Here is a 20182-nt window from a genome sequence, read left to right as displayed (position 1 = left end):
CTCATAGCGACCCTACAGGACAGAGTAGAACTGCCCCACAGGGTTTCCAAGGAGCACCTGGTGAATTTGAACTGCTGAGCTGTTTAGCAGCAGTAGCACTTAACTACTATGCTACCAGGGTTTCCATATTAATATTAATGATAGTGTTTGATAATTTCCATATTCTGTTGGACCACCTTTCTTTGGAATGGGCACAAGTATGAATGACTGCCAGTCAGTTGGTCAAGTAACTGTCTTCCAGATTTCTTGGCATAGATGAATGAGCACCTCCAGTGTTGCATCCTTTTTTTTTTAAAAAAAATTTTTATTGTGCTTTAAGTGAAAGTTTACAAATCAAGTCAGACACACAAAAACTTACATACACCTTGCCACATACTCCCAATTGCTCTCCCCACAATGAGACTGTCCGTTCCCTCCCTCCACTCTCTCTTTTCGTGTCCATTTCGCCAGCTTCTAACCCCCTCTACCCTCTCATCTCCCCTCTAGGGAAGGGATGTCAACATAGTCTCAAGTGTCCACCTGATGCAAAAAGCTCACTCCTCACCAGCATCCCTCTCCAACCTATTATCCAGTCCAATCCCTGTCTGAAGAGTTGGCTTAGGGAATGGTTCCTGTTCTGGGCCGACAGAAGGTCTGGGGGCCATGACCACTGGGGTCTTTCTAGTCTCAGTCAGACTGTTAAGTCTGGTCTTTTTACAAGAATTTGGGTCTGCATCCCACTGCTCTCCTGCTCCCTCAGGGGTTCTCTGATGTGTTCCCTGTCAGGGCAGTCATTGGTTGCAGCCAGGCACCATCTAGCTCTTCTGGTCTCAGGCTAATGTAGTCTTTGCTTTATGTGGCCTTTTCTGTCTCTTGGGCTCGTAATTACCTTGTGTCCTTGGTGTTCTTCATTCTCCATTGATCCAGGTGGGTTGAGACCAATTGATGCATCTTAGATGGCTGCTTGCTAGTGTTTAAGACACCAGATGCCACTCTCCAAAGTGGGATGCAGAATGTTTTCTTAATAAATTTTATTTTGCCAGTTGACTTAGATGTCCCCTGGAACCATGGTCCCCAAAACCCACCCCGCTGTGCTGGCCTTGGAAGCATTCAGTTTATTCAGGAAACTTCTTTGCTTTTGGTTTAGTCCAGTTGTGCTGACCTCTCCTGTATTGTGTGTTGTCTTTTCCATCACATAAAGTAGTTCCTATCTACTATCTAATTACTGAGTACCCCTCTCCCTCCCTTCCTCCCTCCCCCCTCTCGTAACCATCAAAGAATATATTCGTCTCTGTGTAAACTATTTCTCGAGTTCTTATAATAGCGGTCTTATACAATATTTGTCTTTTTGCAACTGAATCATTTCACTCAGCATAATGCCTTCCAGGTTCCTCCATGGTATGAAATGTTTCACAGATTAATCGCTGTTCTTCACCGATGCGGAGTATTCCATTGTGTGAATATACCATAATTTATTGATCCATTCATCTGTTGATGGGCACTTTGGTTGCTTCCATCTTCTTGCTATTGTAAACAGTGCTGCGATGAACATGGGTGTGCATATATCTGTTCATGTAAAGGCTCTTATCTCTCTCGGATATATTCCAAGGTTGGGATTGCTGGATTGTTTGGCAGTTCTATTTCTAACTTTTTAAAGAAGTGCCAAATCGATTTCCAAAGTGGTTGTACCATTTTACATTCCCACCAGCAGTGTATAAGTGTTCCAGTCTCTCCGCAGCCTCTCCAACATTTATTGTTTTGTGTTTTTTGGCTTTATGCCAGCCTTGTTGGAATGAAATGAAATCTCATTGTAGTTTTGATTTACATTTCTCTAATGGCTAATGATCATGAGCATTTCCTCATGTATGTATTAGTTACCTGAATGTCTTCTTTAGTGAAGTGCCTGATCGTATCTTTTGCCAATTTTTTAATTCGGTTATTTGCACCAGTTTTTTGAAACATCTCAGTTGGCATTCCATCAATTCCTGGAGCCTTGTTTTTCATCAGTGCCTTCAGTGCAGCTTAGACCTCTTCTGTCAATACCATTGGTTCTTGAGCATATCCTGCCTCCTGAAACGGCTGAACATCAACCAATTCTTTTTGGTGTAGTAACTGTGTATTCCTTTCACCTTCTTTTGATGCTTCCTACATCATGCAGTATTTTGCCTGTAGAATGCTTCAGTGTTGCAACTCAAGGCCTGAATTTTTTCTTCCGTTCTTTCAGCTTGAGAAATGCTGACCTTATTCTTCCCTTTTGGTTTTCTAACTCCAGGTCTTTGCATATTTTTTATAATACTTTGTCTTCTTGAGCAACCCTTTGAAATCTTCTGTTCAGCTCTTTTTTGTGATCATTTCCTCCATTTGCTTTAGCTACTCTACCTTCAAGAACAAGTTTCAGAGCCTCTTCTGACATCCATTTTGGTCTTTTTCTTTCCTGTTTTTTTTTTTTATGACCTTTTGCTATCTTCATGTATCATATACTTGATATCATTCCACAGCTCGTCCGGCCTTTGGTCATTAGTGTTCAGTACATCAAATCTATTGTTTAGGCGGTCTCTCTATTCAGGTGGGATATACTCAAGGTCATACTTTGGCTCTTGTGGGCTTGTTTTAATTTTCTTCAACTTCAGCTTGAGCTTGCATATGAGCAATTGATAGTCTGTTCTGCAGTTTTCCCCTGGCCTTGTTCTGACTAATGATATTGAGCTTCATCATCATCTCTTTCCATTGATGTGGAAGTGGATTCCTTTGTACTCCATCTGATGAGTTCCATGTGTATAGTCTCCATGTATTTTGTTGACAAAAGATGATATTTTCAGTGAATAAGTTGTTGGTCTTGGAAAATTCTGTCATGCAATCTCTGAAGTCATTTCTGTCACCAGGGCTGATTACATGTTGGATCAACTTCACACCACAGAAGTTGGTAAAAATCTTCAATTTCTTCATCTTTGGCATTAGTGGTTGCTACATAAATTTGAATAGTAGTTGTATTAATTGGTCTGTCTTATAGGTATATGGATATTATCCTATCACTATCAAAGTTGTAAGGGTATATCTTGAAATGTTCTTTTTGACGATGAATGTAACACTGAACTGAACCTGTTGCCACTGAGTCCGTTCTGACTCATAGCGACCCTATAGGACAGAGTACAGCCGCCCTATAGAGTTTCCAAGGAGCACCTGGTGAATTTGAACTGCCAGCCTTTTGGTTAGCAGCCGTAACTCTTAACCACTATGCCACCAGGGTTTCCAATGTGACACCATTCCTCTTCAATTTGACATTCCTGGTATAGTAGACTACTACTTGTCTGATTCAAAATGGCGAATACCAGTCCATTTCAGCTTATTAATGCCTAGAGTATCAGTCTTTATAATGTTCCATTTCATTTTTGATAACTTCTGAACTTCTAGATTCATACTTGGTGCGTTCTGTGTTCCAATTATTAATGAATGTTTGCAGGTGTTTCTTCTCATTTTGAGTCTTGCCACATCAGCAAATGAAAGCCTCGAAAGCTTGACTCCATCCAGGTCATTAAGGCTGACTTTTCTTTGAGGAGGCAGCTCTTCCCCCGTAGTATTTTGAGTGCCTTCCAACCTGAGGGGCTCATTTTCCGACGCTGTATCAGACAGTGTTTCACTGCTTTTCATAAGGTTTCACTGGCCAATTTTTTTAGAAGTAGATTGCCAGGTCCTTCTTCATAGTCTTAGCCTAGAAGCTCTTCTGAAACCTGTCCACCGTGGGTGACCCTTTTGGTATTTGAAATATTGGTAACAAAGCTTCCATCATTACAGGAACATACAATCTACCAGGGTATGACAAACTGACAGACGAGTGGTAGTTTTTTTTTTATTATTGCATAATATTCTGTTGTGTGGCTGTACTACAGTTTGTCCATTTACTAATTGAAGGGTATCTTGGTTGCTTCTGATTTTTGAGAGTTATGAATAGAGTTGTGTTATGGATTGAATTGTATCTCCAAAAAATATGTATTGTAAATCCTAACTTCTATGCCTGTGGTTATAATCCCGTTTGGGGATAAGTTGTCTTTGTTATTTGTTACGTCAGTGAGACAGGATCAGTGTAGGGTGTGTCTTAAGTCAATCTCTTTTGAGTTATGAAAGAGATTAAACAAGCAAGCAAGGGAAAGACAGATGGTGGAAGACACATGCCAAGTCACATGAAGATCGCCCAGGAGCAGAAACTCGAAGAGAGGAGGACCTTCTTTCAGAGCTGACAGAGAGAGAAAGCCTTCCCCTATAGTTGGCACCCTGAATTCGAACTTCTAGCATCCTAAACTGTGAGAAAATAATTTTTTGTTTGTTAAAGCCACCCATTTGTGGTATTTCTGTTTTAGCAGCACCAGTTACCTAAGACAAGCTGCTGTAAACGTTTATGTGCAGGTTTTTGTGTGGACATAAGTTTTCAACTCACATGTGAGAATACCTAGGAGTAAAATTGATGGATCATGTTTAGCTATGTGAGAAACTGCCAGACTGTCTTCCAAAGTGGTTGTACCATTTTACCTTCCCACCAGCAATGATTGAGAGCTCTTGTTGCACCACATCCTCCTCAGCATTTGGTATTGTCAGCTTTATAGATTTGTTCTCAGTTTGTTGTACTGTGGCGGCTTGTGTGTTGCTGTGATGCTGAAAGTTATGCCACTGGTATTCAGATACCAGTAGGGTCGCTCATGGGGGACAGGCTTCAGCTGAGCTTCCAGACTAATACAGACTAGGAAGAAGGACCCGGCAGTCTACTTCTGAAAAGCATTAGCCAGTGAAACCCTTATGAATAGCAGCGGAACATTGTCTGATATAGTGCTGGAAGATGAGCTGCCTCCTCAAAGTAGAATTGACTTTAATGACATGGGTGGAGTAAAGCTTTTGGGACCTTCATTTGCTAATGTGGCATGACTCAAAATAAGAACAGCTGTAAACATCAGAACGTGGAATGTATGAAGTATGAATCTAGGAAAATTGGAAATCGTCAAAAATTAAATGGAACGCATGAACATCAACATCTTAGGCATTAGTGAGCTGAAATGGACTGGTATTGGCCATGTTGAATCGGACAATCATATAGTCTACTATGCTGGGAATGACAACTTGAAGAGGAATGGTGTTGCGTTCATCATGAAAAAGAACACTTCAAGATCTGTCCTGAAGGACAGTGCTGTGTAAAAAAAAAAAAAAAAAATTTTTTTTTATAGGATAATATCCATACGCTTACAAGAAAGACCAGTTTATACAACTGTTATTCAAATTTACACACCAAACACCAACCACAAAGGCCAAAGATGAAGAATAGAGGATTTTTATCAGTTGCTGTAGTCTGAAATGGATCGAACATGCAGTCAGGTTGCATTGATAATTTCTGGTGATTGGATTGTGAAAGTTGGAAACAAAGAAGGATCAGTAGTTGGAAAATATACCATTGGTGATAGAAACAATGCCGCAGATCAAATGATAGAATTTTGCAAGACTATCGACTTCTTCATTGCAAATACCTTCTTTCACCAATGTAAACAGTGGCTATACACATGGACCTCACCAGGTGGAACACACGAAATCAAAATGACTACATCTCTGGAAAGAGACGATGGAAAAGCTCAGGTATCATCAGTCAGAACAAGACCAGGGGCCGACTGTGGAACAGACCATCAATTGCTCATATGCAAGTTAAAGCTGAAACTGAAGAAAATCAGAGCAAGTCCACGAGAGCCAAAATATGACCTTGAGTATATCCCACCTGAATTTAGAGACCATCTCAGGAATAGATTTGATGCATTGAACACCAGTGACCAAAGATGAGATGAGCTGTGGAACAACATCAAGGACATCATCCATGAAGAAAAGAGGTCATTGAAAAGACAGGAAAGAAAGAAAAGACCAAGATGAAAGTCAGAAGAGACTCTAAAACTTGCTCACGAACATTGAGCAGCTAAAGCAGAAGGAAGAATTGATGAAGTAAAAGAGTTGATCAGAAGATTTCAATGGGTGGCTCGAAAAGACAAAGAGGAGTATTATAATGACATGTGCAAAGAGCTGGAGATAGAAAACCAAAAGGGAAGAACATGCTCAGCGGTTCTCAAGCTGAAAGAACTGAAGAAAAACTTCAAGTCTTGAGTTGCAATAGTGAAGGATTCTTTGGGGAAAATATTAAACGATGCAGGAAGCATCCAAAGAAGATGGAAGTAATACACAGTCATTATAGCAAAAAGAATTAGTCGATGTTCAACCATTTCAAGAGGTAGCATATGATCAGGAACCAATGATACTAAAGGAAGAAGTCTAAGCGGCTCTGAAGGCATTTGCGAAAAACAAGGCTCCAGGAATTCATGGAATATCAATTGAGATGTTTCAAGAAACAGATGCAGCACTGGAGGTGCTCACTCGTCTATGCCAAGAAATATGGAAGACAGCTTCCTGGTCAACTGACTGGAAGAGATCCATATTTATGCCTATTCCCAAGAAAGGTGATCCAACCGAATGTGGAAATTATAGAATAATATCATTAATGTCACACTCTGGCAAAATTTTGCTGACCAACTTTCAAAAATGGCTGTAGCAGTATGTCGACAGGGAACTGCCAGAAATTCAGGCCGGATTCAGAAGAGGACGTGGAACCAGGGATATCATTGCTGATATCACATGGATCCTGGGTGAAAGTAGAGAATACCAGAAAAATGTTTACCTGTGTTTTATTGACTATGCAAAGGCATTTAACTGTGTGGATCATAACAAATTATGGATAACATTGCGAAGAATGGGAATTCCAGAACACTTAATTGTGCTCACGAGGAACCTTTACATAGATCAGGAGGCCGCTGTTCGGACTGAATGAGGGGCTACCGGTTGGTTTAAAGTGAGGAAAGGTGTGCGTTGGAGTTGTATCCTTTCACCATACCTATTCGATCTGTATGCTGATCAAATAATCCAAGAAGCTGCACTATATGAAGAAGAATAGGGCATCAGGATTGGAAGAAGACTCATTAACAACCTGCATTATAGAAATGACACAGCCTTGCTTGCTGAAAGTGAAGAGGACTTGAAGCACTTACTAATGAAGATCAACAACCACAGCCTTCAGTATGGATTGCACCTCCACATAAAGAAAACAAAGGTGGTGGACCAATAAGCAACATCATGATAAATGGAGAAAAGATTGAAGTTGTCGAGGATTTCGTTTTACTTGGATCCACAATCAACAGCCATGGAAGCAGGAGTCAGGAAATCAAAGGACACGTTGTATTGGGTAAACCTGCTGCAAAGGACCTCTTTAAAGTGTTGAAGAGCAAAGATGTCACCTTGAAGACTAAGGTGCACCTGACGCAAGCAATGGTATTTTCAATCACATCCTATGCATGTGAAAGCTGGACAATGAAAAGGGAAGACCAAAGAAGAATTGATGCCTTTGAATTGTGGTGTTGACAGAGAATATTGAGTATACCACGGACTGACTGCCAAAAGAATGAACAGATCTGTCTCGGAGGAAATACAACCAGAATGCTCCTTAGAATCAAGGAAGGCAAGACTGTGTCTTACATACTTTGGACATGTTGTCAGGAGGGCTCTCCCTGGAGAAGGACATCGTGCTTGGCAAAGTACAGGGTCACGGAAAGGAGGAAGACCCTCAACAAGGTGGAGTGACACAGTGGCTGCAACAATGAGCTCAAGCATAACAACGATTGTAAAGATGGCGCACGACTGGGCAGTATTTCGTTCCGTTGTGCAGAGGGCTGCTATGAGTTGGAACTTAACAATACAACCAAGAAAACACACATGGCAGTTCTACCCTGTCACATGGGGTCTCTATGAGTTGAAAATCTGCTTGATGGCAGTTAATAACGACACTTGAGTAGGGGGATGTTGGTATCTAACAACAACAACAGAAACAGTTGTGTAGGGGATATTGGTAGCTAACAACAACAATAAATATGTGGTGGTTTCTCATTGTTTCGCTCACAATTTCCTGATGAAGTATGATTCTGAACATCTTTACATGTGCTTATTTGTCACCTGTATATCTTCTTTTTTTTTTTTAATATCTTTTTTTATATCTTCTTTGGTGAGTTGTCCATTCAGATATTTTGCCCTTTTTTAAATTGAGTTGTTTGGTTTCTTATTGTTGAGTTTTAAGAGTTCTTTGTATATTTTGTTATTAATTGAATTATGTGTTTCTTAGTTATTGCCATTGAAAAATTGGATTAGTCAATTCACGTAGAGCAAAAATAATTGCACTAATAAAAACTGCATTAAATTAAAAAAAAAAGAGTTCTTTGTATATTTTGGATACAAGTCCTTTATCAGATATGTGTTTTTCACGTATTTTCTCCCAGTCTGTGGTTTGTTTTTTCATTCTCTTAACAGTGTCTTTTGCAGAGCGGAAGTTTTCAGTTTTAATGAAGTCCAAATTATCAAATTTTTTCTTTCATGGATTGTACATTTAGTATCGTATCTAAAAATTCATCACCAAACCCGAGTTCTACTGGATTTTCTCCTGTTATCTTCTAGAAGTTTTACAGTTTTGCATTTTATGTTTAGATGTATAATCCATGTTTTTTTTTTTTTTTTGTATTATCCATTTTAAGTTAACTTTTGTGAAAGGCGTAGGTCTTTGTCTAGATTCTTTTTTTTTTTTTTTTAACATGTGGATGCTCAGTTGTTCCCACACCACTTGTTGACAAGACCACCCTTCTCCATTGAATTGCCTTTGCTCTTTTGTCAGAGATGAGTTGCTCTGTTTATGTGGGTCTGTTTCTGGGCTGTCCATTCTGCTCCATTGATCTGTTTGTCCTTTCCCTGGTACCACACTACCTTGGTTTCTGCAGCTTTTCCATAAGTCTTGAAGTCAGGTGGTGTCGAGCCTCTATTTTGCTCTTGTTCAATGTTGTTTTGGTTATCTGGATCTTTTGCCTTTCATATAAACTTTATGCCAAGTCCAAGAGTCCCCAATACCACCCTCACTTTTGATGCCAGCTGCAAGTTCGGAGGTCCCCAAGATCACTCTTGGTTTGGTAATTCACTAGAAGGACTCAAAGAACTCAGAAGAGTGTTGTACTCATGGTTCCAGTTTCAGTAATAAGATGTAGATTAAAATCAACAAGGGGAAGAGGCGCATAGGGTCGGGTATGGGAAATTTCCAACCATGGGCTTCCAGTTGTCATCTTTCAGTGGAGTCATGCAAATTACACCTATTTCTCCCAGCAACGTGTGACAACACGGGCAGAGTATTGCCATCCAGAGAGGCTCACCTGAGCCCTTGTGTCCAGTTTTTTATTGGGGTCCAGTCACATAAACGTAGCTGACTGCCTACGTGACTGACCGTAGTCTCCAGCCCCTCCAGTGGTTGAGCTGATACTGATCAAGGTCCCCACCATAAATCACACTGTTAGCATAGACTATCTGGCATGGCCCAAGGTTCCCAGGTAAACAAAGATACTCTGATTAGGCAGGACATTCCAAGGGCTGACAAGTTACCTCCTAGGACCTGAGGACAAAGGCCAGACCTCTCTTTGGTCAAGGTTAAACCTTTACTAAGGAGCCCTGGTAGGGCAATATTTAAGAGCTTGGCTGCTAAACAAAAGGTTGGAAGTGTGAACCCCCTCAGCGGCTCCTGAGGGGAAAAGATTCGGAAATCTGCTTCCATAAAAAGTATAGCCTTGGAAACCCTATGGAGCATTTCTACTGTGTCGTTGTAGGGTCACTGTGAGTCAAAATCAAGTCAACAACACACAACGATAATAATCCTTTACTGCATGCTTTATAATTAGTTGGCCAACATCCACAAAATAGCTTGCTGGGATTTTGATTGGAATTGCATTGAATCTGTGGATCAAGTTGGGAAGAACTGCATTCCTAACAATATTGAGTCGTCTTTTCCATGAACATGACTGTTTCTCCAGTTACTGTATTTTTACTCAATTTAATGCATGCCTTCTACTTTTGTTTACCATCTGCGTCCTCTCCTCCTGAGGTGTTTTTGTAAGTGCGCTATGCGAATTTTTTTGCAGCAACACTGGCATAATGGCACTTATGAAAATACCTCAAGGGGGGAGGGCACAGTTGGCAAACAAACGTAGAAGGTGCAGTATTTGTGTAAAAATACAGTATTTAGATCATCTTTGCTTTTCTTTCATCAGAGTTTTGTGATTTTCTTATGATTGCCTAAATGTTTTGTTAGTTATACCTGAGAATATATAGGGAGCCCTGGTGGCATAAACGGTTAAGAGCGCGACTATTATTATAACTGAAAGGGTGGTGCTTCAAACCCACCCAGTGGCTCCACTCTGCAGGTGAAAAGACCTGGAGTTCTGCATCTGTAACAGCCAAGAAAACCCTGTGGGGCAGTTCTGCTTTGTCTCATGAGCTGGAATCAACTGGATGGCACCCAACAACAATAATGCCTAAGTGTATTGTTTCTTTGGTGCTAATGTAAGTGGTATTGTGTTTTTAACTTCAAAACTTAGTTGTTCATTGTAGGTTCATTGTTTCTCAAGCTATGAAAGGAACACATGCGTATGGAAACAAAATGGACCTGTGCTAAGATGTATGAAGGAAAAGCTAATTACTTCCCACACATACTTCCTCCTGGTAACCAGTATCAACAGGCTGGTCTGTGCTGGCTCATACTTTCTCCTTGCTCAGCAAACTTGCAAAACCTACAGGAACATGGTCACAGAAATAGGGTTGTTTATTTTTAGCATGCTTAACAGTTTATTGTGGCTGAGCCTGTGAACAGTCAGCAAACACAGATTCTGCCCTCTGTCCCAATTGTTTTATTTATTTTATTGTGTCTTTGGTGAAAGTATACATAGCAAAACAGGTTCCCGTTCAGCAATTTCTATATATTTCAATGGCGTTTGGTTACATTCTTCACATTGTGTCAACATTCTCATTATTTCTGTTTTAGTTGTTTCACTCCCATTAACTTAGTCTCATTGCCCCGCAGCCTCCTCATCTGTGCTTTAGAGTAACTGTTGTCTGTTTGGTCTCATGGATGATTTTTTAAAACAGTGTAACACACAAGGGTAATATGCACTATTTTTTGAGCTAACCTACTGTTTAGTTAAAAGGCGACTCTAGGGAATAATTTGAGTTCAAGGTTAAGAGAGTATCTCAGGGCAGTAGACTCAGGATGTCTCCAGTTTCAATAGGTCCAGTAAATCTGGATTCTTTCTGAGAATTTGAAGTTCTGTTCCACATTTTCCCTCCTTCTACCAGGATCCGTCTGTTGTGACCTGATCAGAACGTTTGGTAGTGATAGCCTGTGCTGCAGTTCTTTATGCATGTATATATATGTACACATACACCACACGTATACCCACACCAGAATACTCACACGTACACCATACACACACACACGATGTCACATGAATAAGATCCTATACAAGGTAACCAAGGATCTTGGCTGCTGCAAATGGTTTGCGCTCGACTACTAATCTAAAGATTGGCACTTTAGACCCACCCGTGGCTCCACAGAAGAAAGGCCTGGTGATTTGCTTCCATAAAGATTATGGCCAAGAAAACCTTATGGAGCAGTTCTACTCTGTAACACATGGGGTTGCCATGAGTCGAAATCAACTTGATAATAACAGGTTTTGTTTTTTTCATACAAGCTGTGGGCATTTCATTTTAGAACAGACTTCTTTCTTTCTTAAATGTTCCCATCCCCACCCTTAGTTAATCTGTGCCAACCAATGTGTGTTGAGCACATGGGTAGGATGTGTAAGCTTGTCTTCCCTGATTAGACTTAAAGGTCCTTGTATACCAAAATGACATTGTCATGTGAACGCCTCCTGGCCAGGCCTAGCACAGAGCTGGACACACAAGTGACCTTAGTTCCGGGCCTCCATTTCTCTGTCTGTGGTTGTAGGTCCAGCACCCCCTTCTGAGGTCATTGGGAAGACACAGCAAGGTTACACTCGTAGTGTGCCTGGCAGAGTCCCTTCTCAGAAAACATGCCTGTTGTCACTGAGTTCTCTTTTCTGGTTGACTGGGGCAGGAAATGGGACTTGCCCCTTGCGGTGAGGTGAATCCAGGGTGGGAGGGGTCCCCTGGTGTGTGAGGCCAACCCTGTGTGCTGGAGAATGAGCTGGCTTCCCAGTCACGCTGACCGCACTAAGCCTACTCTGTCCTTCCTGTGCTCTTTTCCAGGACAAGCAGCTGCGGGTCTTCGACCCCAGAGCAAAGGCCAAGTCCTCACAGGCAAGTTTTGTGTGGGCACGTGCAGGCTGAGGACCAGAGGGTTCGGCAGATGGAGATGCAGCAGGCTCGGCACCTGCAGACCTGTTCCCTCTCAGACACATGCTGCCCCACCCCCAGCCCCCTGTAGTGAGGCCCAGGTGGGCGCATGGGGGACACCTGGGAGTCAGGCTCCCGCTGTTGGAAGCTGTTTCTGGGAAACAGGCTCTGGGTCCAGGAAGGGCCAGGCCCTGATCACAGGGTGGGGCACGACCAGGCTGCCCACAGGCTACCAGTGGAGGAGTCCTGTGGCTTTGGGAAGCTAATTTCAGATTCCAACTTCCTTCACCCTGAATACCCTCGCCTCTCACCCTCCTCCCTGGCATGGTTGGTAGAGGCCAGCCATGGGGGACCAGAAGGACACATCATGACTCAGGGCCTCTGCCCGCTGCCCCTGGCACCCCCTACTCCATCTCTGTGGTGCAGGGCCTCTGTGCTATGCTGGGTGGGGCCTACTGATCTCAAGATGGTGTCGGGGTGTGTGCACATCATGCTTGCGGGTGGCTGTTGAGTTCCCAGCAGGAAAGCATGTGTCATGCCTCAGGCATTGAGCCTCCAGAGAATCATGCATCCACTGGACAAAGGTGTCTGGGGCAGCAGCTCAGTGCCAGGCGTTGACTATTCTGTGATGAATGAGACAGAGACATAGGCCATGCCCCAGAGCAACTGCTAGGGGGCTGCTCTGGATGGGGAGTCCACGCGTGGTGCAAATGGTTAACGTACTCGGCTGCTAACCAAAAGGTTAGTCTTTCCAGTCCACTCAGAGACACTTCTGATGAAAGACCTGGTCATCTGCTTCTGAAAAATCAGCCATTTCAAACCGTATAGGGCATAGTTCTACTCTGACTCACATAAGGTCGCTATGAGTTGGAGTCAACTCTGTGGCAACTGGTCGCTCTGAATGGGGTGACTAAGTGCTTCGCTGAGGAGCTGGCCTTGGAGCTGAGCCTGGATAGTACAAAGGGGCACGCTCAGATGGCTGAGGTGGGGACATGTGGCTGGAGTGTGCTAGGGAGGAACGTGGAGGGGGTAAAGACTAGCCATGGTGAAGGGCTTGTTCCTCTAGCTGTTTTGAGATTCTTCTTTGTTAATGTGGTAAAATGTAACATAAAATTTACCGTTTTAATTTAAGAGACTTCTACGCAGGAAGTTGAATGAGTAGATTTCCATTTTTAGAAAGATCTTTCTAGGAGCTCTGGAGGCTTTTTCCCCAAGAAGGGTAAAGTTTAGGGTCTTGCTGCTAGCTCTGGTGGGAGGGGCTCCCCCGGGAAGGGCCAGGGCCGTCACACATGCCCCTTTTGCAATTCTCGGACTTGTTCCCCACTCTGGTGGCGTATGAACAGCCAGCTAAACCCAGCCTGGGAGCCCCCTGTATCCCTTTACCCCACATACACACATGCACACAAAATCCTGTTTATGTAGCAAATCACAACTGTTTGGCCTAGAAAATCTAGTCAGCGCCATTTCTGGCAGGCCCACCTGACAGGTGGGAGGAGCAGGGCAGACATGGTTTTAGCCACACCCTCGGAACAGTTCCTGGAGGGTCAGCTGAGCTTTGGCCCCTTCTGCTTCTATAGCTGGTGGGGTGGTAGCTGTTTGCATATCACAATGATGTGGATGTGAGCAGGAGCCAGAACTCAGGAGCTTTCTTTGGCTAACCTCCAAGATTTTGAGCAGAAGAGGGGTCCTGGGTTCAATCTGAAGGAGGGAGATAGAGACGCCACCCCTGCCAACTTTCTCAATTGCCCTCTTCCACCCAGGTTCCCCGAGTGACTGCGGGCACCCCCATTACTGCCCCAACTGGGCATTGCCCCCATCTCCCCAGGCCATGTTACTCCTTCTCTCTCCCGCCCCCCTCCTCCTCCTTCCACCCTTACTCCTCCAGAAAGAGCGCCAGTGACAGATGCCACTGAGGAGGAAAATAGTGGCAACTGTCCAAGGGGCTCCGAAGCGTCGGGGTGGCTCTGCACCCCCACTCCCAGCTGCTGGGATGGTGCCTGTGCTGAGCCAAGGGGTGCAGGGGCTGTGGAGCCTGGAAAGCCGCCCTCCGCGTGCCCTGCCCCCACTTCTGCCCAGGGCATCTGGCCTACACCTGGCTTCTATTAGGAAAACTGCTGCTGGCGGCCAGGGTCAGTGTGAGAGGGGCTAGCTCAGGGGAGCCCTGTGGGAGCCCCTGCTTATAAGACCCTCCTTCCCAGCTGGTGGGGGCCTTTGGAGCTGGCACAGACTCCAGGGAGGGTGCTCAGGGCTGGGGGCGCTGATCTCTGTCCTCTGCCCTTCCCTCAGGACCATGGTTTTTTTTTACGGGATCCTGAGCCTCACCTCTCCCGTAGGAAACCTGAGACAGGCTGGGGAGGAGTCAAAGAGGCCTCCCTCCACTGCCGCCTTTGGGGCCCTGCGTCTGGCTACCTGAGCCTAAGAAACCTAGAAGGGGAAAATTTGGCTGGGTCTCTGCTGTTCACCCCCTACTTTTTGTAAACTTACATTTATGCACATTCACGGCCGACAGAAGTCCTGAGTGTATAAGGAGGAAGCAGCCCATCCTCAGGGCCTCTCTTCAGAGGGCAGGACCGAGCCTGGAATGAGCCCTCCCAGCTTGAGGGGGGCCAGCTACCTCCCATCTACTCCTGGAGAAGTCAGGCCAGGCCTCGGCCAGAGCGCCCGTGCAGGAACAGGGCCTGGCTGAGAGGGGAGTAGGTGGTGGGGGGTCTTATCATTTTGGAGAAGGTCCCCAAAGAAGGAGCCCATGCAGCTGCCCTGCCCCACAGGAAGCGTTGCCATGGGGACTGAGCAGGGCTGGAGTGCTGGAATGCTGGGTATGCGCCTCTTCCCGCTGCCCTGGCTGGGCGGCTCTGCCACGTCCTCCTGTTCTCTCAGGCCCAGGTGTCAGGAAGAATGAGGGGCTGGCAAAGCTTTTGTGAGGCTCATCAACAGGCAGATCGCCCTCTGCTACTGTTGGGACAGAGGTATCCCCCCAGCAGGACCTATGTCCCCCCTAGAGAGGGAGACCCTGGGGCCGGGCCTTTGGACTCGGGAGTTCCCTGCAGCCACCACCCCCCAACCTCTGTGGCAGGGCGGGGCCTTGAGATGCCTGGGTCCAGTGGCAGCCTTGAAAATGAGGCTCTGAGGGCCTGTGGTCAGAGATGAAGAACTTTCCATTTTTGATACTGAAAACCATTCCAGGGATCTGGTGACAGAGGAAGGGAGGGGGGCGGTGGCATTCCTCCCCTGCCTGAGGGGTTCCTGTGGCCCTCTGGGCAAACCAAGTTGTGCGTACAGTGGGGAGCATCGGCCCACAGCCTGAGGCTCTACCTTGTCTCAGCCTTGCCATGTGGTCCCTGCCCTTAGGTTCTGGAAGGTGAGAAGGTGGGTGAGAGCTATGTAGCCAGGACCAGGCCCCGCCCACCCACACTGCCCTGAGCTGCCCAGTGTACACCTCCCATCCTGGGCCCTGTCTGGCTTTTGCCCCCAGCATGAGCTCTCCCTGGAGCGTCCGCTGACAACAGGAGGGTGCCTGAGGTAGGGGGTGTGTGTGTGTGCGCGCGTGCCTGATGTCGGGTGTGTGCGCACATGCCTGAGGTGGGGGGTGGGTGTGTGTGTGCGTGAGCATGCAGGAGGTGTGAATGCGTAAGAGACACCTTGGACTCCTCCTCATCTGTCTTTGCTGCCTCCTCCCCACCTGCCTTTGTGTAAGTTGTCACCTCTCTGAGCTTCTAGTTCTTCATGTGCAAATTGAGAATGTTAACAGCCAGGAGGCTCAGGAGGCCTCCAGCTGTCTCATTTTATTATTGAAGCATGAGATACATATATTGTTGTGCGCAGTAAAGTTGATTCCAACTCATAGCAACCCCACGTGACAGAGCAGAACTGCCCCATAGCGTTTTCTAGGCTGTAATTGGAATCTTCACAGGGAGCAGATAGCCAGATTTTTTTTTCCCCTGGGAACCACCGGTAGGTTCAAACCACCGACCTTTTTTGGTTAGCAGCTGAGCACTTAACCATTGTGCCTCCAGGGCTCCAGGCTGCCAACTGTCTTGCTGGATGACTTTAAGCAGGTAGCCTCCTCCTCTCTCTAGGTCTCTGATATCCCCATGTGTGAAATAGGAAGGTGGGAGATACAAGGTGGGAGATAACAGGCCAAGGTAGGTTCCATCCCTCACCTGTGCCTCTGCACAAAAAATGCGGAATGGAAGCCCTGGGCTGCAGGCTCTGATACGGCCTCCTTTGCCTCACTCCCCACCTGGCCTCTGTGTCCCTCCAGTCCCTGATTCTGCACACACTGACCCTCTGCCCTGCTCACACCTGCGCTTAGACCTACTGGCCCTTTCTGTTTTAGTGCAAACATTACCTTTCAGAGAGGCTCCTCCTGACCCTTTCCATCTACCTCCTTCAGTTATATCCTGTCCTTAGCTTTAAAAAAATGTAGCTTTGAAATGTGCAGGTAGAGTTGGGAGCACTCCACGTGTGTGTCAGCCCTTACACCTTTGCAGAGTTTGCACTCTTAACTTCTACTGTATACCCTCCCATGCCTAATGATGGAGTTCTTTCTGTTTATTTCCCATCTGCCTCTGTGACTTGTATCTTCAGTGAGTTTAGGAACCTTTCCTGTTTTGTTCACCGTATCCCCAGCACCCAGTACAGTGTGCCGCTCAAACATTGCTATTTTGAAACAATAGATGCCCAAGCACCCTTCTTCACCAAGTTCTGAAGCCCATTATGCGACCCCTCCATCTGAGAGGTGTCTGGCTTCTAGCACAGTGCTGGCTGGTGAGAGTATCCCATATTTGTTGGATGAAGGATATGTGGACTTGTCTTAACTCATCTGGTGTACTGCTTACTAGAGGGAGTGTTTGCACACTGACAGAGAGCAAGGGGCCAAATGACACTTCTGAGCAACTCAGGCATGGGGTGGGGCTGGCCAGTGTCCTGACCCTTGCCCTGACTCCCAGCCCCTCTTGCATGGAACGAGATGTGTGGGTCCCTGGTTCTCAGGCTCCAGCCCCTACTTCCTGTGCTGGCTGAGGCTGGGTGGGAAGGGAAGAGTGAGAAAAGCCCCTTGAATGATACAGAGCTTTTTCCAATGGTCTCCCACGCTGGGGCTGGCCACTGTGGAGGCAGGGGCAGGGGCCCTGGGCCAGCTCCTCACAGGCCTTCCCTCCCTAATTCATTCCCAAGGAGACCGTGGGAAGCTTGGAGGAAGCTGGCCACGGTTCGGGGTGAGCTATTTTTGGTAACAGGGTCCCTCATCTCAGGCTCCAGGGGCCAGGGTGACTGGGAGGGGGCTGTTTGCATTTCCTCTGGCCCCCCTCGGCTCCCCAGCCTGGGCCCAGGGAGACCTGGCTGCCCGCCCTCACCCACAGGGTGAATGCTCCTTCCCTCTCTGGGACCCGTTTCCAGGAAGCCTTCCTGCTGGCAACCCCAGCGGCGCCGGAGGCCAAGAGGGGCATACTCGGCCCTCTCTGGGGACTGCGCCCCAAGGCTTGGCACAGGCCCCTCGCCAGCCCTGGCAGGCAGCATCAAGAGGCGGCAGTAAGACTCAGAATCCCTTGATTTGCATGGTGCTTTGCAACAGGCCTGTTTCTTCTGCATGGATTCAGCTAATATGCAGCAGCCCTGCCTGTGCACAAGCAAGAAATACGAGGTTCAGAGTGGCTGGGGCTCTCTGGGGCTGTGCAGCTCTTGGATGCCAGGACTAAGACCAGATGCCAGCATGGTGCCCTTCACCTGAGGGCTTCCTCCAGGGCACCTGCAGAGACCAGAGAGTGCTGCCGCCTTGAGCACCCATAGCTGTGGGAGCAGGGGCCTGGGCTGAGCCAGGCAGTGCTGATGGACACTAAGGAGGAGGGAAACTGAGCTGATAGCGCAGCAGGCGAGACTGTCCTCTGCCACCAGGTGCCCTCCCTGTGGTGCAGGCTGGGGCTCATCCTGCTATCTATATGTCCTCACTCAGCCTGGCCCCTAGGGCTTCTTAGGGGAAGACCCACCTGCTCTGCCCCAGGCAGGTGGGTGGCAGAACTTCGCCATCTAGGGTCTGCCCTGGCAGGCGCTCATTCCCAGTGGGGACCCCAGTGGCTCAGTGCCATTTCTTGCCTCCCACAGAGCACACAGGCCCATGAGAATTGCAGGACCAGCCAGCTGGTGTGGACAGGCACCCAGGAGCACTTTGTGTCCACGGGGGCCAACCAGGTAGGGCTCCCCTAAGTGAGTGGCACAATGAAGGCAAGGGGCATGTACAGCCCTGAGTGGGCTCCAGCCCCAGTGGCAGGGGCCAGGGGCAGGCGGCCTGTTCCAGGACTGTCCATATACGGCCCCAGCCACACAGCTGGGTCTCAGAGCCCCAGGGGGCCGACAGATGCTGAAAATGGGCACATTCCATCTGCAGTAGCTCAGCCTGACCCTGGGAACTGTGGCAGCCCCAGAGGGACGGGAGTTCATGGAGAGAACCTCCCCTCATCACTTGTCACCTTGGAGCTCTTAAAGGGACATGATAACTCAAACTTGCCTTCCAACATACACCCTCCAGGCCTTGCTGTGGGGTGAGCGCTCCATGCCAGGCTCTGTACCTCTGACCCTGGGCTCCCCAGGGGTTTCGGCTGGGAGAGAGTTAGCCCCCAAGTCCCTCTCTGAGCCCATCTCTGCACCCCTTTGTCCCCCTCTGCAGATGCGGGAACATGAAGTGAAGCTCTGGGACACCCGGCTTCTCTCCAGCGCCCTGGCTTCCCTGACCCTGGACACCTCACCTGGGTAGGAGCCCTCGGGTGCTGGGGCGGGGCTGGGCTGGGAGGGCCCAGATGGTGTCCCTGAGTCCAGGCTTGATGGACTTAGCCAGGTTGTCGCCGAGGGCTCAGTCTTGGGATGTTCAGGGCGTTCCTGAACAGGACCTGGCACCCTGGTCTGGCGCCCAATGAGCAGGGGTAGTGAGGCAGCTCTTGTGGGCAGGTGTGCCCAGCCAACCACAGCTGCATGGCCCCATGTGGTCTAGGGGGTAGGTTTCACATCCTGGGGACTCATGCTGGGCCACCGAGGCTGACTCGTGGTACATGTTGGCATTTGGGGAGGGAACTGCGGCCTGGCAGACATGGTGCAGGAGGCTTGGGGGGTACTTGAATTGTTGTAGAGTGTTGGTGGGGCTGGGCATCTGGAGAGGCCGGGGTTGAGATGGGGGGGTCATGGGGCACGTGTGGAGGGTCCAACGAGTGGCAGATGGGGAAGGCCCTAGGCTCTTCCAGTATTTATGAGTTATTCACAGCACCGCCCCATGTCCGTCCCTGATTTGTCCCAGGTGAGGCAGCAACCAGCCACCAGCCTGGGAGGTGTGGCCCAGCATACATCATTCTTGTCTCTCCCTCCCAGGAAGTATGTGGATGAGGGTTTGTGGACATGCTTGGTGAGGACCTGGGAGTATATCCTATCCTTGTGTGGGGTGAGAAGCATGTCCCCATATGGACCCAGAGCATCGACCCATACCCATGTGGACCTGGGAGCACCAGCCCATCCCCATGTGAGCTGGAGAGTGCATTCCCATATGGACCCAGAGCTCTGACCCGTCCCCATGTGGGCTGGAGGACACATCCCCATATGGACCCGGAGCGCTGACCTATCCCCATGTGGGCCTGGGAGCATTGACATCCCCGTGTGGGCTGGAGTGTGCATCCCCATATGAACCTGGAGCATTGACTTGTCCCTGTGTGGGCCTGGGAGCACTGACCCATCCCCATGTGTGCTGGGGACCGTGTCCGCATATGGATCCAGAGCAATGACTTACCCCCGTATGGTCCTGGGAGCACTGACCCCATCCCCTTGTGGGACTGGGAGCGCTGACCCGTTCCCATGTGGGCTAGGGAGCACATCCCCATATGGACCCAGAGCACTGGCCTGTCCCCATGTGGGCCTGGGAGCATGTTCCCATGTGGAACCGGAGCACTGACTTATCCCTGTGTGGGCCTGGGAGCACTGACTC

General features: G+C 47.7%; 1 protein-coding gene across 6 annotated transcripts in view; it reads left to right on the top strand.

The window, feature by feature from the left end:
* Positions 1–20182, top strand: part of CORO7 (coronin 7) — an 86443-nt gene that overhangs the window by 36507 nt on the left and 29754 nt on the right. For 3 of the 6 annotated variants that reach the window (XM_049902983.1, XM_049902979.1, XM_049902981.1), the window contains 3 exons: positions 12136–12186; positions 18322–18408; positions 18884–18966. In XM_049902983.1, the coding sequence (XP_049758940.1) occupies positions 12136–12186; positions 18322–18408; positions 18884–18966 (221 nt within the window). Of the gene's footprint in view, positions 1–12135; positions 12187–16374; positions 17439–18321; positions 18409–18883; positions 18967–20182 lie in introns of those variants that run through there. The other 3 variants (XM_049902984.1, XM_049902980.1, XM_049902982.1) reach the window with 3 other exon arrangements.

The sequence above is a fragment of the Elephas maximus genome, chromosome 12 (assembly GCF_024166365.1).
Source record: "Elephas maximus indicus isolate mEleMax1 chromosome 12, mEleMax1 primary haplotype, whole genome shotgun sequence".
Taxonomy (NCBI): domain Eukaryota; kingdom Metazoa; phylum Chordata; class Mammalia; order Proboscidea; family Elephantidae; genus Elephas; species Elephas maximus.
The sequence above is the reverse complement of the archived record's forward strand: the minus strand, read 5'-3'. Positions and strand labels throughout refer to the sequence as shown.